At 39.9% G+C, this 26,321-nt stretch overlaps 1 protein-coding gene across 1 annotated transcript in view; it reads right to left on the reverse strand.

The window, feature by feature from the left end:
* Positions 1-4,290: 4,290 nt before the first annotated feature.
* DOCK2 (dedicator of cytokinesis 2) overlaps positions 4,291-26,321 on the reverse strand; it is a 341,484-nt gene continuing 319,453 nt past the window's right edge. Inside the window, exons 32-38 of the mRNA XM_048488170.1 lie at positions 25,760-25,843; positions 23,696-23,833; positions 21,095-21,222; positions 17,994-18,168; positions 13,504-13,624; positions 11,175-11,317; positions 4,291-6,765 (exon numbers count right to left, since the gene is read on the reverse strand). Of these exons, the coding sequence (XP_048344127.1) occupies positions 6,694-6,765; positions 11,175-11,317; positions 13,504-13,624; positions 17,994-18,168; positions 21,095-21,222; positions 23,696-23,833; positions 25,760-25,843 (861 nt within the window). The 3' untranslated portion in view covers positions 4,291-6,693. The remainder of the gene's footprint in view (positions 6,766-11,174; positions 11,318-13,503; positions 13,625-17,993; positions 18,169-21,094; positions 21,223-23,695; positions 23,834-25,759; positions 25,844-26,321) is intronic.

A 26,321-nucleotide genomic window follows, 5' to 3' on the forward strand; every position in this document is an offset into this window, starting at 1 on the left:
ATGAGAACTAGCAGCTCACAGTAATACACAAGGGAATGGAACTGCTCAGAGAAGGCCTCCTTTTCAAAAAGCAATGCACAACAGGTCCAGCATACAACAGATTCATGTTACACACATAGGTTGATGATTGCCACACAGTCCAAATATCCCAGGCTGAGCAAGGGAAATTTCCCAGTTTGACCAAGAAGTTTGCACGGTTCCCGATCCTAAAGTGAGTTTGTCTTGCGATATTTCCTTCATCCTGGGATTTTCAAAAATGTCACCTTTCCCCAAAATCCCTTGTTGAATCACTTCTGTGCAAACACCACAGGAATTTTTCCCATCCTGCCGCCTGATCTCCCCACCTTACATCATGTCAGTTTCATTTCTGCTGAGTTGCAGCCCACCCTTTCCAAAACTGAAATTCACTGAAAGTGAATTGTATTATGGAGTGTGTAAATTATTGGTGAAACATCATGTTATAATTTTTTTTGCACAGTTCTTGTATTTAAAACAAATGGACCCTCCAGCACAGATAACACACAAAACACATTTGATTTATTTAAAACATTTTAACGCCATGTTTCACTCAGCTGATGGCCTCCCAGATGGGGATCACAGTTAACAACCGATTGACTTTGTTTAGGGTTGGATCAATTCCAATTACAGCGGAGATTTTATATGACACAAGAAACCTTTCTTGAGCACTAGTGAAAGGTACTTTTCATGAGAGGATGGCTCCACTGCTGGAGCAACAGAACTTTTGGATCCAACCCCTAGTCTCTTCCATGAATTTACATAAAACTTTTTGAAAGCTGTCTAAAAGCTGAACTGTACGTTACGTGGGAGATGTGAAACTTGGTTTCCAGGTGTAGATCATAAATATTACATTGCTTCTGTGGAGTAGGCACAATTTGTGTTAGGAACATGGCAGGATTAGAAATGAGGTTAGCCTGATCTATCTGCTGAGCAGTTGTTAGTCTTGGGGAGGTGGGGGGGGGCAGCCTTTGTCGTTGCCTTTTTTCCTTACAAGGGATACTGCAAGCTGAAGGAGAAGAGAAAAATTATATTAGGAAAATAGCACGGGCTGAGTGGAGAGTTAATTTTCCTGCCTCAGTCCAAATCACACTCTCTTTATGGGTGTTGTTTAGCATTAGCAACATGAGAGGAGATCTGGCCATGGATCTTTCAAGCAATGTGTAATTCAGTTGTATGGTTGCCACCTTCCAGGTGGGGCCTGGGGATCTCCTAAAATTACAACTGACCTCCAGACTATAAAGACTAGTACTCCTGAAGAAAAACCTGCTTTGGGGGGTCGACTGTATGCCATGATTCTCTGCTGAGGCCCCTCCTCTCCCCAAAGTCCTCCCTGCTCAGGCTCTATGTCCAAAGCACCAGGAATTTCCCAACCAAGAGTTGACAAGCCTACCACAAGCTAATCGCCATCAGGGCGAAATGAAGCTATTTTTTATACCTACAAATAAATTCAGCAGGGAGCAATAACTGAGCCCATATAGTTAAATAAAATGACACATTCATTTCCTCAAGTATACAACGTGGGTCTGTGTACCTGCTAAAAGTGTAACATAGGAAGGGTTTCTAGCTTCATGTGGAGATATTCTGCCTTAAGATACCAGCAGTATGTTAAATCAAACTATATGGTGGGCAAAGGAGTCCTGAAAATGGAGAATGTAAAACAGCCAGAAATCATGTAAAAAGGGGGGGGGGGGAGCTAACACTAAAGGAGTATCCTGTCTACAGCTTTACCTGCTATGGCATTGTTGATCAGACTATGATCAGTACATCTTAAAATAACAAATTAGCAGCAATGGTAATCAAACTAACACCATGTGTGTGGGGTTTTTTTGCCTGCCAATGTGAATAGATGCTGATAACGCAGAATCAGTAGGAGGCAAAATACTGCTCTTGTGTGTATATTGCTTTTACCTGCCTCAGCCAAGCACAGACTCTTCAAAGTGCTTCCTTCTGGGTTCACGTGGGAAATGAAAAACACTGCTCCAAGCACAAAGAATTAGTTATTACAATTTCTCTTTAATCCCGATAATAAATGCACTTAAAATGTATTAAAAAGAGATGAAAAGTATTCAATGAAGCTATAAGCATAAAAACAATGTATTATTTGACGCTTTCCCTGCAGCAGCGAAATTTTCATATTTTTGACTGATTCATTTGAAACCTGTGGGCAAATAGCACCCTCTGGTGAAAGCTGTTGGAAGCACACCAGAATAAATGACGGCCAGAACTCATGCATGTAAGCATGCATGGTTCCAAATGACTACGTCTCACTTTATATTTCTCACCAATGTTTTATCTGCCAGTAACACACACAATCTTTTCACGTGTGATGATGTTATAGCAGTTAGTGTCTGACTACAGTCTGTGAGGCCCAGTTTTGAATCCCTGCTCTGCCTCTACAGAAGCTCGCTGGGTAACCTGGGGCCAGTCACTTTCTCTCAATTTACCCTTCTTCACATGGCTGTGGTTATGAGGATAGAATGGAAATGGGGAGATGATGTAATCTAGATTGGGAAGAAAATCAGGGTATAAACAAATTTAAAAAATGAGACTGCTTTTTCAATTGGAATGAATCATGCGTGAATAATACCAGTGGGCAGCAGAAACTGATAACCCATTTTCAAACTATTGTACACCATATTTGAATGTCAAGTGTAGGAAACATAAAAAGTAGTTTATTTATTACTTGTGAAAACAGACTTAAATGAGTATGAAATCCAGGATTTTTCTTAGCACACTGCTGTTGAATATGAGTCCCTCAGGAATCCAATGTGTGTATTACTCATCCAGATAATTTCCTTCCCATACAAAGGTGAAAATGAAGGATATTAGAGTGACTTAAGGGAGCCAACTAATGTGTGAAAAACCTAAGAAACAGATGCTACATCTGGTGTTTCTTTTTTGGAAGACTGTATATGGACTTGCTAAATCTAAAGGCATATACCTATGTAAAATTGAACATATTCTCTATTATTCTAAAAAGAAAACTGGTCCCTTTGTGGTGCAGTGGATAGAGAGACTAGGAAAGGAAAGACCTGGGTACAAACCTCCATTCAGCAATGAACCTCACTGGGTGACCTTGGGCCAGTCACTCTCTGTAAGGTTAATTTAAGTCACAGAATGGTTATGAGGATAAAATGGAGGAAAGAACCATGTATGATGTCCTGATCTCTTTAGAGAAAGGAGCAAAGCAGCAAAGCACTTTTAAAACCAGAATTTAAATCATGCCCTGTGTGTTAGGGAACACAAGCCTCTATGCATCCTATTTTCTTTTATTCAAGCAGCAGAGCTATTCCACTGTTCAGAGCAGACACCTCTGTTCAAACTGTATGCTGCTACTGTTAGCATTCAGAAAGCATGGACCACTATGGTTCATGGCTGTTATTAATGCAGGCTCTATATTTCCCATACTCAAGCCTGAAAAGGTAATGGAACTCCCAAGCCCCAACATGTTGTCCCCGTGCACAACTCATGCTTTGTGCTGGATGCTGCTTTCTACTCTGAAGTAAATTCCATGCCCCAGGTTTGATTGCCAGGTGAAAAGGTTTACATTTTCAGACTGCTGCCAGTAGTCATCACACCTTAAGCTGTGTAAGTACCACGTTTGGGAGAGAGGGATAGTGCATGGTCTCACAGAGCACCCCACACGCACATTTGGATTGTGCTGTTTGTTCTGTTTCTTAGCTGAAAACTTGATTAAGCTTGTTAACTGGTTTTTAAATTATACAGACAGTAAATTACAAATGAAGATGGGTGGCTAACTTAGGATCCCTTTGGCGAATGTCATGCATCCCATTTCATTTCCATTTCTAAGCAACATTCAGGCTAAGCAACTGAACAAAGAAGCTAAGCCAATAGTCTCATGCTTTCTCTTCATCAAGCAAGAAACTCTCTTCATATTGACACCTCTTGTTTCTCTGTGAATATTTTAGCAGTAACATTAAGTGATGTGGCTTTGCAAACTTCACAAGAGCTTGAAAAGCATGCATGTTAAACAATGAATATTAAGCAATGAAGAGTGTTTATCAAATCTGATGACCAGAAATGTTAACTTGTTCATTCTACACTTCATAGTGTTGGGATGATTCACTGAGTGTATGGTAACTCTAAAGAATCTGATATCATTATACCAAGCAAAACACATGAGATCATCATTCAAATAAAAACATTTTCAAATGTGATATTTAGCAACAATGACATCTGACACTGCAGTACTTTTTATTGCCACTGAAAGAGAACTTGGTTACTATAATGCAAAATAACCCAGTGTCTCAAACATTTTATGAAGCTATTTAAATGACAATAATGTTTATTAACAGCAGAAGTCAATCACCTCCAGTTGAAGTGAAAGAAAAAATGGGAAGTGTTGTGCTGTTAACACACACATTTGTATAAGAGACATTTTAGGATGGCTGCAAAAACTGCATTTATTTTTGCTTTGAATTTTCCTCTGGTTTGCATGCCAGAGTGTACTTGCGAACAAACACCACAGTTCTCAGTCACACATTATGGAGTAAATAGGTTTGTTCATTTATTTAAAACATTTGTAAGGGGCCTTTTCACCAAATTAAAGATTTCCAAGGAAGCAAAATAGGTTGGGGCCCAGGACCCTACCCATTATAATAATCAATGTGAGTTGCAGGTTTCCCTCAGTTTCCACCTGTGTGCATAGTCTGAGTTGAGATTGTGGCATGCATGGGGTTAACACCATGCACAGTGGGAGAGAATAATTCCACCAGCTCCCCCCTTATGCTGCTCTCTGTGCCATTTTCCAAATCCATAATAGCCCTGATGAGGCACTACTTGGTTAACTGGGGAACCTCAAATATGTGCTTGGTTAACTGGTTGATTGACACCTGCAAAACTGTTTCAGCTGTTGAAATACAGGCCATTTACCTATTAACAACTCCCCACCGGATGTACCATAATTTCAGCTCAAAAATACAAGAAGCTCTGGGTAGCATACTCAGTTCTACAAAAGGCACCACCATGAAGAGTAAACTACTCAAGGCACCACCATGAAATGCTTGGGCAATGTATCTGGTGAAATCTTATTGACATTTAGACAAAATTTTAGAAATCTGAGGAAGATTTTCTTTCCTGATAATAACTAGATAAACTGATTATTGGGTACTATGACATGTAGCCCAAATATTTTAGCAGTATGGTTTCTTCTAGACTTTGCTCCAACGACATATAATCATTGCATTGCTCTGTCTGATGGATCTGCAGTCACCTTTGGGCAGGAAGTCTGTGCCAATGATTGCTGCTGAATTGGTGCTCTGAGTGGACATGCTTCTAGCACTCGTCCAATTTCACAAACTACAAGAAGTACTCCAGCAATGGAGTACAAAAGGCAGAACACCAGTCTGTAAAAGGAAGAAGACTTTTAGACTTCCACACATCCATAAAGGATGGATTAAAGTTTGTAACTTTCATGTTAAAGCAAGCAAATCAAGCAAATTAATATTTTGACATAATTAAGTTGCGATGCTTCATAGTAAGCTCACATAAAATTGGATGTGTTGAGTTCTTAAAAAGAATTGGTTATGAGAAAAAAATCTGCATAGTCACACTTTTATCTTGTGGAAATTAATTAAAACCTGCTGTATCAAAAGGAAGAACTAGTCAGTGTCAGAAAGATAAAATCAATTCTATCTGAAGCCAAACTGTAGGGCTAGTTCCACAATCAACAAGAAGGGATTAATATACAGAATACAGAATGATTATGCTGATTATTTAATGGGAGCAAAAACTGTAATATTTTAATGCTAAATTACTAGAAGAACAAATTTAGGGATACTGTACATGAAGAAGGGAAGAGGATTTTTTCATCTTAAATTTGGAAAAACGTCAATTGCAAAAGAATTACCATTGTTTTCAACTTTTTGTGTGTCCTTCAGTTTTGGGTTCAGTACAAAAAGAAAATAACTCACTGCAATACACGTTTTGATGGAATTGGGGTTGGGCCATGGCTCAATGGTGCAGCATCTGCTTTGTATGCAGAGGTCCCAAGTTCAATCCTCAGTATTTCCAGTTAAAAGATAGTAGGTTATATGAACTACATTTAGACAAGACTTTGTTGCCCACCAGACAATATTAACCTTGATAAACCAATGACTGACTCAGTATAAGGCATATAAATGACACATATTACTTATCCTTTAACAAAACATAGTTTCAGTCAATCATTAAGCCATATCGGAAATTTACTGTAAACATATGCAAGCCGGTGAGTGCACAGGAATCCTATATACATTATAGAACTCAGAAGCAAGCATATATACAACATACAAGTGCAAACATAAGCATGTATGCTTTCTGTACAGCTACAGAAATGTGCATTATATTCTGTGCACATTGGTAAGTGCAGGCCTACTGTGATGCCCCACTGCATAAGTAGAATCCATGGGGGTCTCTAAACCAACCTCAGATTAACAAGGATTCCAATAATTTATGGTTCTTTATAGAATACTGGAATATAATAGTAAACATTTTAAATGATTATTCCATGCATGCCCATAATTCAAAATGCATGGAATAAGCACTAAATGTACAGATTCTGCAAAGACTTTATATTTAGTATCAAACTTCCCTTAAGTCAGTCCTCATTTTTTCTTTGGAATTTGTCTTTCCACTTGCTAGGAAGTTACTTCTCTTCCTGAGGACAGAATGCATTCATAGGTCTGTGGATAAATCAGAGTGCCGCTCAGCAGCCTGCTTTCCATCTTCAGATTGTTTGGTTTTGTACTGAGAAAACAAGAAAAAGAAAGCTGCATGAAAACATGTTGTTTCCTGTAAGTATACATAATAAGAGATAGCACACTAACAAACTCTAAGCCAGTGCTAAAACACAGCACTATTAGACCTGGGATCTACATGAGAAAAAAAGTTCTATTGCTTTTGCCCATGCTAAAATTTGCAGTTGTTCATAACATTGTTTGGATGCTGCTTTCAGCAGTGTCATGAATGCATTTACTAAATGGTAAATAGGAAGTAGACTTGTGCATGGAAGTTCCACCTCACTTCAAACAAAGTGACCCTCACAGCTGTGCCTCTACATGGATCCTAAAGCTGCAGTACTGAATATTCCTTCTGCACAGAAATGATGGGTAAGCTCCCACACAATAATTAAAGGAAGACATGACGGTAGAAAGCAGGAGGAAATAGTGAATTGTAAATTGGCTGTGCCATCATAAGCAGAGCTTCTCTCTTCAAAATCTATTGAAGTCAATGCAACCAACTAGCTTCATGATCTCCAAGTTAGGAGGCTCTGTCAGCCCTTTTTATATGTGACAGCTTTTAATAGGATTTAAGCTGCATAGATAGATAGATAGATAGATAGATAGATAGATAGATAGATAGATAGATAGATAGATAGATAGATAGATAGATAGATAGATAGATAGATAACATATTTAAATTAATAAATTACATGGGCTTAGAAAGGCATAGTACTATAAAATTTGAATTTCTTACCATATGCAGCCAAGAGGAAAGGTAGAGTATAAATATTTCAATAAATAAATAATATTGAGATTGCCATCCATGCTGCCAATACAGCCCAGTGGCAATGGGACTTTCACATGGCAGGTCTCCCTGCCCTAGTCCCCCAGCAGTTGCCATTCGTTACCCACCCCCACGTCAACATGATTTTTATGTTGTTTTTTAAAAAGTGGAAATTGAGTATTGTTATATTGATATATTGTCATAACAATACTATTTGTAACAGGTTATCTGAATTAACAGTCTTCACTAATTAAAAACTCTCTAGCTCTTTTCATTGTACAGGTAAACCTTTCCCCTGTAACTCCAAAACCAAAGGGGCTAAAGGACTTTGTTTTTGTTTTTAAAAAAGAATGAAATCTGGGAATTCAGAGAATCTGTTACATATATTGTTGTCAATTAAAAAAGAACTGTCCCCTGGAGGCAGGGGGAAGAAATGGCCTCTGCAGGAAAAATGGCTGCCATGTGTGCAGGAGCAGAAAAATCCAAATTATCCTGCCCACATGGTAGCCAGCCAGGTTTTCCTGACTTTCCAAACGTTTGTGGCAAAGAACACTTAGGACAGATCAGGTGAAAGCCATGGAAACCACAAGAAATGCATGAATGCACCATGGTGCCGGGGGGTGGGGGGTGGGGAGAAAGGGGAGCAGGGAAAAAAAGGCCCTTCCCAACAGTATCAAAACCAGGACAACTAACTTGTGTGGAAATCACCTTTTTTTCTTGCAAAGCTTAAATGAGGTCATGATATATGCCTGCCCATTTCACTACTTTGGAAAAATAGATATGTTTCCTTTTATTCCGTATAAAGCTTAATTTTAAGCATAATGCTTAATTTTAATATAAATTGATTTATTCCTTCAAGACTACACTTCAAGACATTGCCAAAAATGTCAGTAGGAATCGCTTTTGAATAGATGTGCACTGATCTGTTTTACTTTGGGGGGGGGCAACTTTTTTTTCTGACAAACCATAGCTGATTTATTTATGAGGACCCTGAAGGTTTTTAATGTCGGGGGCACTGGCAAGGTGGCTTGCCATTGGCTGCCTCTGCATCACAGCCATGGTATTCCTTGGAGTTCTCCCATCTAAATATTAGCCAGTCTCAGGGCTGAGCATATGTGGCTGGTCCAAGGTCACTCCACAAGCTTCAGTGGCATGAGCAGGGTTTTGAACATGGGTTTCCATATCTACACCACCACATCACACTGGCTCTTGGTACTTATAATAAGTCTAAAACCTTTATATTTTTCCTGTAAACAAAAGCACAAATAGAAATTATTACAAGGCTCAATGGCAGATACTTCTCTTAGGCTCATTCCGCACATGCAGAATAATGCACTTTCAAACTGCTTTCAATGCTCTTTGAAGCTGTGCGGAATGGCAAAATCCACTTGCAAACAGTTGTGAAAGTGGTTTGAAAATGCATTATTTTGCGTGTGCGGAAGGGGCCTTGGTGAAAAACTGGTCTAGCATAGTAGTTGAGCATGAGCAATGAGCCAGAGTTCCCTTCATCCATAAACGCAATGGTTGGCACGAAACAAGCAGTTCTGGTTTCAACCTCGTCTCCCACATCTACAATATGGGTTTACAAATGCTGACATGCTTTGTAGATTTGTTGCAATGGCTACAGAAATAACGTATGTATGTAATGCTTTCAGAACTTGAAAAAACTATATAAATGCAAAGTAATTATTAAGGCGACTATTTCACAATAAAGCAGAAATATGCCACTTATGTTGCCTTTCAAAGCACAATGTGAACTGGAACAACTGAAGGTGGAAGAGTTAGTGCCACAGTGAGGGTTTAAGGACATCATTTGCTATTCTCAACAGCACCACGATAAATACCTGTAGCCCCAGCATTTCTAGCTACCATAATATTTTAATGTTAGATTTTACAAAAATAAAAGATCCAAAGGCAGAGATTGTTATAAGGCTGCTTTTGAATCCTTTATTCTCATCATTTAAAAATATATGGGTGGTATAAACCAATGCAGTCTAAACTACTTGCATTGTTTCAAAAACTGAGCTGTCCTTGTATTGAAACTGATGAAGTTTTGCCTAGAGCTGTACATGAAATGCAACATTCTTAGTATCTCCACAAATATCTATAGAAAAATAGTTTCCCAGCTTCAAGGCTCAGAGTTTACTCTTCAGTCTCTCAGCTATCAGTGTTTGAACATCACTCCAATGTACTGATGTAAATGTTTGACACTCAATTACTTCATGTTAACAACTGCAGACGAAAATGTGTAGGCAGTACACTACCTAGTACAATATATAAGAAGAAAAATTCCCTTTTGGTACTCCTTTTTGCCCACATCATATGAAGTTATAAAATCTTAATGAAGTATCAACACTTTGATGGGAGACCTGACACATTGTTTAGAGTAAAAGAATGCCACCATGGTTAAGAGCAACAGACTCTAATCTAGAGAACTGGATTCAATTCCCCACTCCTCTACATGAAGCATGCTGGGTGACCTTTGGCCAGTTGCAGTTCTCTCAGAATTCTCTCAAGCCAACACAAAAGCAGAAAAGGCAAACCGCCTTCGAACATCCCTTGCCTTGAAAACGCTGTGGCTGTAACGTAATAGCACAATATATGAAGGTCAAATGAGTCTTCATGTTATATACAACTGGTAATGTTACATACAACTGAACTACAGGTAAGTATGAAAATGCACTACAGGTGAGTTTCATGACAGGGTTTTCTCATGCTGTGATTTCTTTGATGTGTGCAATGTTTTAATTATTCATTTATTTTATTCATCACTGAATACCTTAAGTTCAGTATTTGGACTGTACAGATTGCAGTATAGGATTTGGTAAACATCACAGCAAGAGCCAGAATGGCATAGTGGTTAAAGTGTCAGACTAGGACCTGGGAAACCATGGCTTAAATCCCCACTTTTGCCATGGAAGCCTGCCGGGTGACCTTGGGCCCATCACAAACTCTCAGCCCTGACCCTGGCTAGTATTTGGATGAGATTACCTCCAAGGAATACCAGGGCAAACCACCTCCAAACATCTCTTGCTTTGAAAACCATATGGGGAGCCATACGTCAGCTGTGACTTGACAACAAAACAACCCCCCTCCAAAAAAAAAAATCAGAACACACAACTAACAATGTTAAACCCTTGCAGACTCAATCTCCATTTAGAAAAAAATATATAGTGTCAGGAATGTGACCAGGTCAGGCAAATGACCAGGACATAGGTCTTTGTGTCTGGAATATGGAGGCATCATAATATTTTCCCTGTTTTGATGCAGCCCCACCCCACCCCCAGCCTGCCTACACACACAATTAGGCAAAGGTAGTCCCTCTGCAAGCACTAGGTCATTACTGACCCATTGGGTGATGTCATATCATGACATTTAATAGGCAGACTATGTTTACAGAGTGGTTTGCCTTTGCCTTCCCTAGATGTCTATATTTTACCCCTAGCAAACTGGGTACACTTTCTACTGACCTTGGAATGTTGGAAGGCTGAGTCAACCTTGAGCTGAAATTAACTTCCTTCAGGATTGAAAACAGGTCATGAACAGATCTTTGACTGCAGCTTACCACACTGCACCATGGTGCTATACCACCACTATTAGCAGCTGTCTGAATTTATTACCTCACTGGCAACTGAAACATTATAACTTACTATTGTCTTGAAGTACTGGTTCACTTTTTTCTTCTTCATAGTTTTCCGGTCTAGTTCCAAGACTGGAAGGGTGCTCAATTGACTCATCCTCTGAGAAGTATTTGGATCTTCAGTTGATGGGTAGCACACTGACAGTGTTGCTCCTTTAAAACAACACACAAATTCATGATCACAGAACAAGGCAGAGCCCAAACTAATTAATTTGGAAAAATAAATCTGAATTTTTGCATAGGCAAAGTGCAGAATAAGGTTACATTAGCTTCCCTGTAGCTGATTTCTGGTAACAATAAAACAGTCTAAATAACAATATCTGAGTCTAAGACCCCCATCCAAGCCCAGAGGCGGCGGGTTGTGGTGCTCTTAATGCAGCACCACCCCACCACCTCCAAAAGGGCTTTTTGGGTGATGCAGGAAGCAGGGGAAAGCCCTCGACCTCCTCACATCTAAAAAGCCCCATAGGGCTGAGTGGGTGCATGCCTCAAAAAGTGTGGCGTACATCTGAAGGCCAGTGCGCAATGCAACTAGCCCTAAACCTCAGGAGGGAGCTGGCTAATGTCAGTTCTGCCTCTGGGAATGCCCCACCCATGCTGGGATCCAAGAAGGACATCGGCACAGCCCTGCCATGGCCTGAACCTCCGGGTTTTGGGATGGCAGGGCTGCAGGATGTGCAGTTGCCAGAGCGTCTGCCTCCTCTGCCAGGGTAAATGCCCTCGGGAAGGCATATGTGCTGCTGCAATGTGGCACTGCTCCCTACAGCCCTTTTGCCTCCCATCTTTGATGGGACTGTTAGTTTTGAAATTGCAGAGACACTGTGGTGTATCGGGTAAGAGCGGTGGACTCTAATCTGGAGAATCCAGCTTGATTCCTCACTCCTCCACACAAGTGGCAGACTCTCATCTTGTAAACCAGGTTTGTTTCCCCATTCTGTGACATGATGCCTGCTTGTCTAGTCACAGTTCTCTCTCTCAGCCCCTCCTACCTCATAGAGTGTCTGTTGTGGGGAAGGGACAATGGTTGTAAGCTGCTTGGAGAGTCTTTATGGCTGAGAAAAGCTTGGATATAAATCCAAATTCTTCATCCTTTCTTCCTATGATTGGATCATGCCACTTTGGACTGCACATGAGGCTCACATGATTCAACATCCTTCTTCCTCATACAAAATTCCCTTCACATAGAAACCTAGTTGTCAGGGAGAACCTTTTTCTGAAAGTCTAGTGAGGATTAGCTTTAAGTAGTGGCATACATAATTTATATGAAATAGGAGTCTTAAAGAAATACATGTTCAGTTTAAGGGAACTTGACAGGAACTTGATGCCATCACATTATTCCTCTGGGCATCCTGTCAAGAATGAACTCTATCAACAAATATTCAAGCGTGTATTAAAATACTAGGACAAACTGATCTGACACCATTTCTGCAAACTCACTGAGAAAGTGATGCTCTTTTTCAAGGGCTGAAAAAATAGCTCCTTAGCATATCTTCAGCAAGAGAAGGAAGATTCTTGCCTCTTACACTTTCTGTCTCAGGTATACAGTGGCCAGGACAGTCAAACAGATCAGCATCTCTAACTTCCAGAAAAAGTGTCTGAGCCCCTAGAGATTGTGCTGGGTCAAAGCTGATTTAATGAGGTCATGCCCACCTCCCAAGGTGATGCCAGGAATACATCCAAGAATGCAGTAAGATTAATCATGCAACCTCATGTACCTGGTATTTGGATACTGCATGTGTGAGAGAGACACAGCCAGGTTCTTTGGTGCTTAATCAAGTTTAGTGTACGTAATGGGCTGCGACAGTTTTGCAACACAATGTTAACCTTTACTATGGTGGTTTTCTTTCCATGAATAGCTATGTCCCCCATTTTCTCCCTGGGTTCCCCTTGTCTAACCATGACAGCAACATAATTTCTCTGCACTTTGCCTTTCATTCTTAGCTGCAGATGCTGATGCACAAATGTAAGGTGGCATAAAAATATGAATTTGTATGTATCATGACTACAAGGGCAGCTTCAGCATATCTGCATGCTCACACGTTTCACTCAAGACACTCACTGATACTTTATGAAACTACAGAGACTATGATTTTACATATTTAAATATAATGTAATATAATTACTAATAAATTGCCAACCAATAAAAATATCTGATCAGAGACTACAAAGTGCTAAACATATTATCTGTATTCACCTGCACAACACAAGGTCAGTTCTAAAATATAAAAGGCTTGTTTTTTTTAAATAAAGGAGAGAGCAAAAGAAGTTAATTGTATTTCTTTAAATTAATGACAGAGCAAAAGAGCAGAGATTTCATTCTCTCTTCATAAGCAACTTACCTGGTATAGTTGGCATAGAACGACTGGCAAAGCTCATTTGCTTGAGAACAGATGTTTTCTGAGGAACAGCCAGATGTTCAGAAAGGTTGGTAGCACTCATAAATTCATATTTTCTTGACAACTGTGTGGTAACAACAACAAAATTGCAACAGCATCCAGGCTTAGAAAGTAAATTATCCAGTCTTAATGTTGTTACAAAGGAATACATATGGGGTAAAATTATCATATCCAGATTGTGTGCCTTGTGTTGACAAACAAGATTTTCAGTTATTTCATAGTGTGCTATTCATGAAATATGGGTTCTTACAAATAAAACTGCTCCGAAAATGACTACGAAAAATGTAACACTTGCTAATTTAGTCACTAAATATTTGTTAAACCAAGGAGTTAGCATGTTGACCAAGGGATGTCATCTGAAGAGATCCAAATTAGTGGAATTTTTTTCTGGATTCAACTGGATTCAACAGCCTATGAACTGTGCTCTAACAGCAACATCCACTGGGAACTTTTGAACAAGTACTGCTGAAGCCAACTTGCCCAGAGGCGGCAATGAAGAAAAGATTTGTAGGAGTTTGGCCTTTAGATGGATATTCTACACATAAAGATAGGCATTCCTTTACAGATTTCACCAAATACAAACGGCCTACTAACTGTTTATTTATTCACATCCATACATTAAAAAACAACAACAGATACTTCTTTATTCAGCTTTTATGTGTTGAGTCCACTTGCATGCAGACTGTGTGTGTGTGGAATTTGATTTGTCTGGAAAAGGAAAATGTTGCTTACATTCCCATTTTTCATGGCAAACAATGAGAAAAGAAAACTCAGAAATATTTCTCATGGATCAGCAACAGTTATGTTTTAACCAAATTATGGCTTATTAAAGGACAGTGAATGCACGGAGAAATAATGATCAGAAGTGCTTCCAACTACATGAATAATGAAATATTTGTGTGATAAAACTATTACAGTATGATTATGAGGCAGTATGTTTGCTCCAAGAGAAGCTACCAACAGAAAACTAAGAAAAAAATCACAGTGATACAAAGGCTCATATGTACACATCATGCAAAATCACGGCTTAATTAAACCAACTATGTTTGGTATGGTCACCCAAACACTGGTTAACTAAGTTTCATCAAATCAGAATTTGCAATCATGTTTTGAAGATGGTAACAACAACTGTTTATGAAAACTAAGGATGTGCATTTGAATATACTTGAGACAAAAAAATACCTCCCAAATCCCTTATTGGTATTTTTCAGTTATATTTGGCATCCCAAATATGTCTGTAAATTTTTCAGGAAAAACTGGTCCCAAACCATTTTGGAAATATTTGGTATTTATTAGGAAGGTCAGGAGCCAGCGTTTGCAAGCTCCCAGGGACTGTTTTTTCTCTCTGCTCCGCCCACCCTGCCTGCTTTGTTTCATGGGCTTGCCAGGCTGCCTGTATCAATTTCAAATGTTGTCAGCTTCAAGAGGGTTTTTTTTCCTTTGCCAGATTCTTTGTGTTCCCTTTGCAGTTTTTACAATATTGCTCAATGCATGGATTTGTTCAGCTATGGATTCACATTAGTTCTGTTGAGCTTGCAATGCCAGAGTGACCCTGGGCTCTGCGGGGCTTGTGCATGTTGCAATTGGTTCTGCTGGGTTGGTAAAAGTGCATCCCCTCCTTCAGTTTCTACTGTGCAGATTCTCTATTTTGACATTGGTTCAGTTGGGTTTGGCACATTGGCTTGTAGTTCTGCTGAGATTACTGGGTCCTGCAATGGTTCTGTTGGGCGTGTTGTGTTGGTTCTTTCATGGGAGATATTGGGCCAGCGATTGTTGCTTGCAGGCATAGCTTTTGCACTGGAAGTTGCTGGGAGATTTGCTTATGTTCTTCCTTACCAGGAAATAATGGATGGAGCTCTGTGACATAGAGTGGTACTTCAGTCAAAGCTTTGCTCACAACCTAAGTTTGATCCTGACAGAAGTCAGTTTCAGGCAACAGCAAACCACCCTGTAGAGCCAGTCTTACTAATAAAAGTCATAATCTGCCATTTCCCCATGGGTCAGTAATGAACCAATGATTGCACACAGGATTTCCTATCCTTCTACCTAGGAAATAATGAAGAATGCCTTGGGGAACCCTGTTTAGGGGCCCATAAAATTGGGCTCCTTGGTCCAATTTTGAGGGTTATTTAAAGGACTGGTACTAGCAGCTCCTCTGCAATTTTGGTGCCTGGACCTTTAACAATATTCACCCTATCCAGAAAGATTTCCCATAGGTAATAAAAGCCATGCAGAAAGATTCTCCCTGGGTAATAAAAGGATCTGAAAATTTCTGAATGCAGGGAAAAACAAATCTGGAGTTTGGGAATATAAGAAATATTGATATTTTGGGATTCCAAAATCCAAAACTGAAAAATGCCCCCCCATTTTTTTGTACACCCCAAGTAAAAACTGTGATTATACAAACATCCTGGCTTGATGATGCCCTCATATACTACTGGACTACAAAAGATACACAACCACAGCAAAAACAATGAAAACAGCATTTTTTCAGGATTTGAGTGACTGTGAGCCAAATCAAGTGTCTGTGAGCCAAATCTTGCCTTCACAAATTACTTATAGTTTAAATAAACCATGGTTTCATGCTATATATGAACTTAACTAAAGACTAATTGGAGATTAATTCTCATGAAATGTTAACATCCATAGTTTTGTTCTACATTGATTGTTTAATAGGCTGTTGTAAAGAGATTTTCATATTCTGAATCTATTCTATATCTGTTTGGCAGGCATGTGTTTAGTTTCAGTGATTTATGCCATTAGGTACTCTAAAGAAAAAAAATGAACGCTGATCTCAGCAGGCACAAGCAGCAGCTATTTACGGTCTAAAACTTTTAAAGTTACATGTTTTACATTTTATACATCCACCAAGGAGAACCAATTTACCCCTGGAGTGAGCAATGAATTAGGCTGATGACCTTCTGATAGTTTTTTAAACTGCTTATGTTCTGGGAAATAACTCTGTGTTCTTAATAACAATTCTCCCTCTCTCATCTTTATTTAGACAGGGCTCTTCTTTATTGAACAGTTTTTGTTTTTTGTTTTTGCTTTATTGACATTGCTTTTCTAAAACACAAAAATACTTGGTTCCCAGGGATTAGATGAAATTGTGCAGTGCAAGTTATGTAACGCAGGCTGATGAAACATTAGTGTGATCAAAGTGCTCAAATGATAGATGGTGCCAAAAAAGGTACCAGCAATTTAGTTTTTGCTTGGCATTGTTTACAGAGCATACTTTGCAAACCTACAACATCCTAACATAATTTATTTCTTTAAGAAGATTCATAAGGCACATAAATTACTCCTCTTGAAAAGACCCCAGCTGGAACCACAGATTCCAAACACTCAGCCATCTAGGTGCTTCTCCCTGGATTTCTAGTATGACCTCCCACCAAACACTCCATCTGTCCTTGGCCAGCTACCAACAGCAGTGATTTATTGGCAGGAAATGGCACCCAAAGTGCCACTGCAATTGTATGGGCCCCCCACAAATTGTAGCAGGAGAAGCGGCCCCCAGGCAAGCAGGAGTGTAGTGGCGGTGGGGCCAAGGGCAGGCAAGTAGGGGCAAACAGTGAGGGGGCAGGCCCAGGTGAGCGGGAGAAAAGTGGTGGGGGCAGGGGTGGGGTGGAGATCAGTGGCAGGAGGGCAGGAGAGCTGCAGCAAGAGGCAAGAGGGCAGGATGAGCAGGTAGAAGAGTAGCAGCAAGCAGTGAAGGTGGGCCAGGCAAGTAGCAGAGAGGCATCAGGCAGGTGTGGGAGAGTAGCAACAAGCAGCAGGGGGGACCCGAGCAAATGGGAGAGAAGCGACGGGGGGGGCAGAGATAGGTGGGAGAGGAGCAGCAAGTGGCTGGGGAGCCGGGTGAGTGGTAGAGAGAGTAGCAGTGAGGAGCGCAAGCAGGAGAGCAATGGTAGGGGGAGCAGGTGGGAAAGTATCAGCAAACTGTGGGGCCTCTGAATGACTGGCAGGTGGATATCTTTGCTGCCACCATGATTGCTGGGCAAGAGGACTGATTGGGCTGATGTGTGCTGCCAATGGGTCCTGTTTCTTGTTCGTGGGCCAGGGGTGAGAGCAGGTGGGAACTGTCAAAATGTGTCGCCATGTGACTTCCAAAAGGGGTGCCCAGGTAGCAAGATCTCCCCACCATCCCAAGATATGCTTTTGAACAACAGTGATGATTCAGACTGGATTCCCAATCTGTGTAACCACTGTAACCAATATGGGCTGCCATATATATTCTTCAGTAATGGCTTGCTTTATATGTGCCGCTAGGAACATTCCCCCATTTACCTAAGTGACTTGCTGCATCATGCATGAAAGCATGCTTTTCAGAAACATTTCAAAAGGATATATGTTGTCCTGAAAATACACAGCCAATATGATTTTGACACTTTGGACCTCAGGAATGCAATACAGTACTTTAGGACAATACATACACTTTTCATATCAGGAAGTTCCGATGCTGCTTTTTCATCTGGCAATACCACACTGTTCCTCTTCATTCTTGGCTTGTACTTTCTCATCTTAACCTCAGGCGGGTTGCTTATCAGGCGGACATTCTCTGACGACTCTGACTTGATCGCCTTGGGTGACATGACCTCCAGTTCAAAACTGTGGAAGATGTAAATTGAGGGAAAGCTCTCTTTTCCTGCCAAATGGAATAATGCTACCCATGTTGAAAGACAATTCTATCCTGTACTACACTGCAGACCCATTATGTAAGAGAAGCACAGAATGAGGTTCCATAATGGATTAAGCAAAGTGGTTTACTATTTAGCCTTTTTGGAGCAATGTGAAATTTGAAGGAATTTGAAATTTTGAAACAGTTTGAAGCAACGAATAGAACTGGTTGGAGTCCAGGTTTAGTTAGAGGTGCTTGCTCATCATGTTAGGGAAAGCTTGGCAAAAGAAGTTTGAGGAAACTCCTGCTTTTAGTACTTCTGGACACAGATTTGGAGAAGATTGGGTGAACCCTTGCAGACAAAGGAGGCAAAGAGTGGAATTCCAAGAAATAGTCAACTTTAATAACTGACAAGAGCCAACTGTCACTACAACGTTGTAACCAGTTCTGAAAAAAAATGCAGATTCTACTCTCTCAGGATGTGGTCCTGCCGGTGTTTTTCCAGGACTCTCAATCAGCAGAAGAAAGAGCTGTGCACACCCTGGATGTGCATAGATACTTATCCTATTACACAACTAGGACCAAGTCCTTTAGGAAGGGCAAAGCTTTGTTTTTCCAAGAAGGGCTCTTAGGTGTCTGTTCCCACTCTGACTCAATGGGTGACAACTGCTACTGGATTGGCTTACAACAAGACTAAAGTCTCTTACGCAATTGCCATTAGGGAGCACTCTACTAGAGCCTGGATGCTTTAGCTGCTTTTCAGATGTATGCAGAGCATCTACATGGTCTACTCCTTTGACTTTTATCAAGCATTATACTGTCCACATCGATGCTAGGGCAGAGGCAAATGCATGGGTCAAGCAGTACTGCAATCTGTGCTTCGCTGACAGCACATACCCACCTCCATAGTATGTAAGTTTCCCATTTATTGTTATTTATTGTTATTTATTTTTAATTTTATATACCGCCCCTCCCCCGAAGGGCTCCCACATTCTCCCATGTGGGACTGCACAGAGGTCACAATGATGAAAAACAGTGTTGCTTACCCTAATTGTTGTTCATCTAGTGGTTCTCTGTGCATATGTCCCTCCCTCCTTCTCCACTGTAGCTGTCATCTTGTCTGGGTGGTGACTCTTTGCAGCAGTGAAGAAAGATCTGGAGGGAAGGATGTGCTCCTCCTCCCCAGTCACATGACCTGGGCTGGAACTGGGCTAGTCCAGGCTGTGCTTGGAGAGGGGAGCACCGAATAAGTGACCTAGAGCTCTTAAATTACTACCAAAAAAGATCCATAGCTGGTCTGCATAAGCATCGTCCCATGTGTGCCTGCATTAGATGAAAAACAGTTATGGTAAGCAACACTGTTTTTACACAGGATGCATGCATCCTATGCACCCCATAATGCATAAAGACACCCTTCTTGACACCTCAGTGTCTTAAAGTAGTTGGAAAGGAAATCTAGCAAGGCAGTTCCCATATTTGGGAAAGGGTTGTAAGGCTCTTATACCTTATTTATTAAATAAGCACACATATTTATTGTTTGTGTGTTTGTGATTTACAGGCCACTCTTATTCATCAACAGGCTCATGGTGGCTCACAGCAATTCCAACATATAACAATAAAATAAACCACTATATACTGTAATCAATCACTAATATAAAATAAACTAGCATAATTATGTTCTTGCACCCCTAATGAATTGGTGGAAGTCTATCAGGAAAGAAACAATAAACATAAAAGGACAAAAATCAACATCCAAATACAAGAGAAGGGAGGGGATTAGGGCAGGGGTAGGGAAAGGGAAAGGGAAGCCAGTCATGTTAGAACCCATTGCAGCCCTCAACCATAGGCCTGGCAGAACAGCTCTGTCTCATAGGGGCTGCGGAATTGACACAAATCCCACAGGGCCTAGGTCTCATTTAAAAGTGCATTACACCAGGCAAAGCCAGAGCCAAAAATGTTCTGGCTCTAGTTGAAAACACCTGGACATTTTTTCAGGCCAGGGACCACCAGTATGCTGTTATTTGCAGAACTGAATTGCTTTACATTACTCATGGATGTGACCAGAGGTGTAGCTGGGCCAAACTGTGCCCGATGCACAGTTTATATTTTCCAGCTCCCCCATGGCCCCCCGCAGCGCCCCCCTCCCCACTTCCCACACTTACCTTAGTTCCTTTCCTTTTCCTAGAACTTTTTCAGGCTGAAAAAAAGGCCTATTCGCAGTTAAAGCTTTAAAATGGGCTGATGGGAACTATACTTCCCAGGAGACCTGGTGAGCCCCAAGGTCTCCTGGGAACTGTAGTTTCTCAGGCCATTTTTAGCCTGGACTGTGAATAGGCCTTTTTTCAGCCTGAAAAAGTTCTAGGAAAAGGAAAGGAACTAAGGTAAGTGTGGGAAGGGGGTGGGGGGGTGCCTCAAGGAGGCACTGCGGGGGGAGGGGGAAGGGCCTGGGGTAATTTTCCATGCCCCCCAGGCGTGTGCCCGGTGCCCGGTTTACACCCCCCCCGTCCCCTTGTAGCTTCGCCACTGGATGTAACTGGTATTCCTAAAAGTCAGAAAACAATGTAAATTTAAATAAAGTTATACCCTTCTAAGTCCACTGAAGACAATGGGCTCAGAAGGATATGACTTTGCTTGGGATTGCATGTATATGACAAAAAACTCCGGCAGGACAATGAATAGATCCTCTTAACCAATTACAAATGTAATTAGCCAGCCATTGCTAATTTTAAGATTAAACTCTTTTTGTCTTAGTTGAGACTAATTTTCAAATATTATCTTTTGGCTCAACATAAATAAAAACCATTTAAAATGGAATGGTTCAGTATCAGATCACAGATTGATCACTACTGTTTAGCATTCTAGAATGCTATTGTATCCCTATCCACCTCTAGGAAAGCTGATTAACACAGAACCAACCTTTCTGAAGCAGTCCTGTTGGGTGTACCACAGTCTGAATTCATAGAGCTCATCGAAATAATAGACATCTGACGATACGATCTCAACATGGATGTTGGCCGACCCACTCTCTTTTCATCAAAATCCGGCTTAGCAGAAGAGAAAGAGAGAGGGAGAGAGAAACACTCTGAAAATTTTTGAGTAAAAGAGTTTATCACTGCCCATTTGGCCCAGTGGAAAGGGGGAAAATATAATATTACGAGCTGGTACAGAACAAACGGAAAATTCTTCAGAAAGGAAGAAAATTTTGTTTCCTTGTAAATTAATCTCTGCTGCAACATTTACAATACAGTAGAAAATAATCACCTTGTTGTGTAAAATAATACTGGAAAGAATAATATGTAATATTTTACTTGGAACCCAGATCAGGAATGCCAGACTAACTCAACCTCAGTTTTGTTTTTCCTGTCATTAGGTGTTTCTGTTCTGGCTGGTTTCCTCTTTGAACATTCCACAAGGAACTCTGTATTATTTCCCTTATGACCCTGTGTTTCCCTTTTGTCCTGCTGTTGGAATGTGCTCTGTAGCCTCTATTTTGATGTTCAGTAGCCTCTACTTTGCTGTTTTATCAATCCTTCAAAATGAATTGCATGCAGAAAAGATTTGTGTTGGCTAAGAAGTCTCCATATCCTCCAAAACCAACAGGCTGACAAAGAAGATGACAGCATAGGATGTCAAAGTCTTCAGGGCTACACACGTTCTTCCAAATAGATTGTGATGAACACAATATTTTATTAGCTAGCAAAGTCCATGACTGAGCTGCATTTTGAACATGGGTCAGTAGCAAGGAATCCATCCATTTAGCCCTTCATTCAAAGTTTCAAAGAGAAAATATTTCCAATACATATATGGTGTAAAAAGATGTCACTTTTTCAGATTTTAATACCTGCATGTCAAGACTTCTTTTAATGATTGCAGAGATGTTATGAAACCTGTATGGAAATTGGAATATAATCTCATACTTCAGGCTCCATTCTGTCTCATTTCACTTGGCAAACCACCTCTGGCAAGAGAGTTCGGAAAGTCATTTAAATCATCCAAGTTTATTTTCAAATATGTTTTACATTTTATGTGCAGTGGGAATACCTTCTTATCTGGTGAATCCCAAATGCAGTGAGAGAACATAATCATCAAAGCTTCTGATTGAAAGGTAGTACGTGCTCACAACCAGAATGGGATGATAACACTAGAATAGTTCTACACTTTAAATTAATTGGCTTTCCTGTGTATTAGAAAATACATTAAACACCGCCTTCCTCCACACTTATTAATTTAAGAGAAACCTCTTCAGAAGCTATGAAGTAATTTATTTAGACATACCTCTGAGGGAAATTGCTTTTTATCAATGCATTTCTATGTATGCTAAGTTTTAGACCTAGATGGAGCTCAGAATTAAATGGGAGAGGCTCCAGAAACTACATGTATATTTCAAAGTCCAGAACTGGTCTACAGTCTTGTCCATTAATTTCATTTTACAACACCAATAATCAGCCCCTGGGGAGTCTGTATGTAAAGTAGTCTGGATTAAATTAATTCAGTTTTCAGTATAACGAAATTAGCTATGGGGATCTTGGTATAATAAGGTGTGTAAAGGAAGCATTTGACTGATTCAGTGTCAGCAGCAAACTTACGTCAATTCCAGGTTAGCCAGAATGAGAACCAGCGAAAACTGACCTGAAATTGACATGGGCTGTTCAGATAAAGTGATACTTCAAGCAGTAAATGAAGACTGCACTTGCTACCAGGTCCTTTTTCTAGAAATTGAAAATGGATAGAAGCCAATCTTAAAAGAATTCTTTGGGAATACTACAAACTGTACAAAAAAACCCCTGTTTTTAGCGTAAAGAGACCCATGAGCGGGAGTTAACATGAGTCAACAGAAACAAAAAAAAATAGACAAATATATACAACTTCCTATATGCCATTAAAGGTTAAAATGAAATGAAATATACAACTTCCATGATTTAAAGCCTGCAAGAAGAGTGGGTTCCAGCCAAGAACAGAATTTTTCCCATATGCAACAGCCCTCTCATCTCTAATACTATCAAGCATTTAATCTAATTATTCAGTTATTTAGTTGGCTTTGCTCCAAGAACTGTCAGAAACACATTGAGGCTAATTCTGCTCCTCAGGCTTTGTATATTACCACCTTAGTCTTAGTTAATAAATTTTATGTTTTATTACACTTGTTTTTAGAAGCAGATTCAGCTCACAGTCAGAATCTTCCATGAACTGCAAAATCCCTGCATATTTTTTTTTTGGATCAAAGCCCTGCACTGGTAAAAATTACAAGTAGGGTAAGGGAAGGGGCTGGATGGCACTTTTCCATGAGTTTTTTTTAACTCCCTACCAAAGTGGGGGAAACTGAGCAACTTCCACACTACCAGGGATCTCAGCTCTCCACAAGATGTATTAGATGATCTGGCTCCTAGATGAAAGTTACGGCACCTTCATATCACAGGCCAAACCTTATGGCACGAAGGCTTAGCCATTTTTGGTTTTCACTTGAGAACTAGAATAACAGTTGAAGGTTAGAAAGCAATTAAAAGCCATAATTCTTACCAATTCTCTGACTCCATATTGTTTCTCCACTTTGATCCTTAAGTGCCTGAAACATTCTTCCATACGTTCATGGAAAGGACGAAGGCTGTCTGAAACCCTTCTTTCATGAATCTTAATCCCAGCTCCAAGAAATGGAATCTAGGAGAGAAGAGAATCCAGAATTTTAGCCATACTATCTATACAGAATTTGTCAAAACTAACTATAGCCATTACAAGCTGAGGACTGTAATATATTTTCCAATAGACATTTATCTCCTTTAGGGAAAAGAAAAGCAGTTTAGTATCTTATAGGAAACTGAAAAGTAATTTTAAACATTTTCCCCCCAAGATAATTGCTATCATATTAATGATACGTCTGTTTGTGTATGACTGCAGCACACTGTTGGAACATATGTTAAAGTGGTGGTATCATTGTGTACATGGTAATCAAATCTCTATTTTGCTGTAGAGAATCCCTTTCCCTTGGGGTCCATGTAAATAAAAAGTGGCATGCAAATATAGATGCTCCCATGTTCTGGTTGCTTCCTCAGTATGCAAGTGTAGTATAGGTGGTTACAGTGTCATATTAGGACAGGAACATCCAAGTTCAAATTCTCATGCAGCCATAAAACTCTAAGTGATCACGGACCAGTCTCTCAACCAGACCTATCTCACACTGATGTAAAAGATAAAACAAGGTGGAGTGTGATGTGTGGCACAATAAACTCCTTGGAAGAATAGAAGGTAAGAATTGGACAAACAAACATAATGTAATAGGCATGTGTTTAACCTATGGATTAAGACAGATTTCCCTAACATGTAGGGAAATCTACACATTAGATTTTCCTGAACTAGTGACAAATTAATAATGCACTGAAGGGGGGAGGTTATAAATATTTACTCATCAATACGAAGGAAAAACTTTGTCCCATTAGGAAGTCATTAAAGATTTTCTGGCACATTTACAGCATCCACAACATAAACAGTCTAGTTATTTTTTGCTCAGCAATCAGTATTTGTTGTTGATTCACATGTCAGATGGGAGGATGAAACTGACAATTATTATGGCTTGCTCAGGAACAGACTGGCAGCAATAAATACTGAGCTCGTGAAAGTGAAGGTTTACCATCATGCTGCATCCCTCATGTAGTTTTGTTGCAATGTTAAATGTTTTGACAAGAAAATAAAAATAGAAATTATATTTCCAGGAGTTTTGAGTGCTTCTTTTGCTCTTCTGCCGCAGCAGTTTCTACTAGCAAAAGAAGAAGACTATTTCATCCAAAATCTGAGCACAATCATATTATTTTAGCTAACTAATGAGATGCTGGCTGCACCTTCTTTTTGCCTTCACTGAAGATGATGCACAAGAAGATAAAAGTAGCAATAAATAAATAAAAACAAAAATGAAGGGGAAAAAAATCCAACATCCCCACCCCCAACAAATTAGATAATCAAAAACTTGGTGAGAAAAAAACAAAAACAAGCAAACACACACAATAACAAAAAAAATGGAATAAAATGCTAAAAAACTAAAAAAAACCTAATATATAAACCTTAATGAAATACAGAACAGTACACGCAGACTTAAAATACCTCATTAGAAGGTTAATAATACCTCAACAGTCTCCTATTATACTAGAGTACTATTGAACAGGATAATAGCAAGACAGTACACATAATCACTAAAACAAACTCAATAATCACCAGACCATACAAATTTTGGTCTATAAAATGTATTCCAGTGACCATGGAATAAAGTGCTATATACAAATTATCTATTTATTATATAAAGTAAAACAGACCTGACCCAGCAGAGAATAAAACAAACATACAAAACTAATTGTAAACATGGAATGGGTTGCTACAAAATGCAGCTGTCCAAATATAGTGAAAATGTATGCTCCAGGCACACTTGATTGATGAAAAAAAGGGAATGTGGTTATTTCTAATATCAGGATAGGAAAGCCTACACAAATAATATATTTCAAATTACATTATGTTGTTCCATTGGAATCAAGATCAACAAGCAAACATGGGGAGAAAAGGGCAGAAATCCTCTTAGATTTGAATCCAACACTCTATTACCTGCCATGCGATCAGGTCTTTGAGTCTATTGAGTTTCTCCAGATCCCCAGGATGGTCCATGATGTATTCATCTGTGAAGAAAGCCTGAAAACAGAACACAGTTAATTCAACTTTCCTTACTAATATTAGAACATTCAGTTCCAGCTGCCAGCTCTGGACAGAGAGGCTCTCACAACCACCACCACCACCACCACCACCACCTTTATTAGGCATATAAAATAGGCTCCAGAGCGTTACAGACATTTCTGAAATACAAATCAAAAGTACATTCAAAACACAGACAGAGAAGCTGTATTGGATGTTACTTAGAAAGTTCTGTCACTTGTAAAAGAAATTTTGCTAATTTTTCCAAGAGCACGGCATCTGTATTATTTAACAAAAGCTCCACAACAGAGTTGTCAGAGTCTCTTTCAGATCTGTCTAGGACCAGCCCAGGAGCAGCAGTGGCGTAGGAGGTTAAGAGCTCGTGTATCTAATCTGGAGGAACCGGGTTTGATTCCCAGCTCTGCCGCCTGAGCTGTGGAGGCTTATCTGGGGAATTCAGATTAGCCTGTACACTCCC

The sequence above is a fragment of the Sphaerodactylus townsendi genome, linkage group LG03, assembly GCF_021028975.2.
Source record: "Sphaerodactylus townsendi isolate TG3544 linkage group LG03, MPM_Stown_v2.3, whole genome shotgun sequence".
NCBI classification, from domain to species: domain Eukaryota; kingdom Metazoa; phylum Chordata; class Lepidosauria; order Squamata; family Sphaerodactylidae; genus Sphaerodactylus; species Sphaerodactylus townsendi.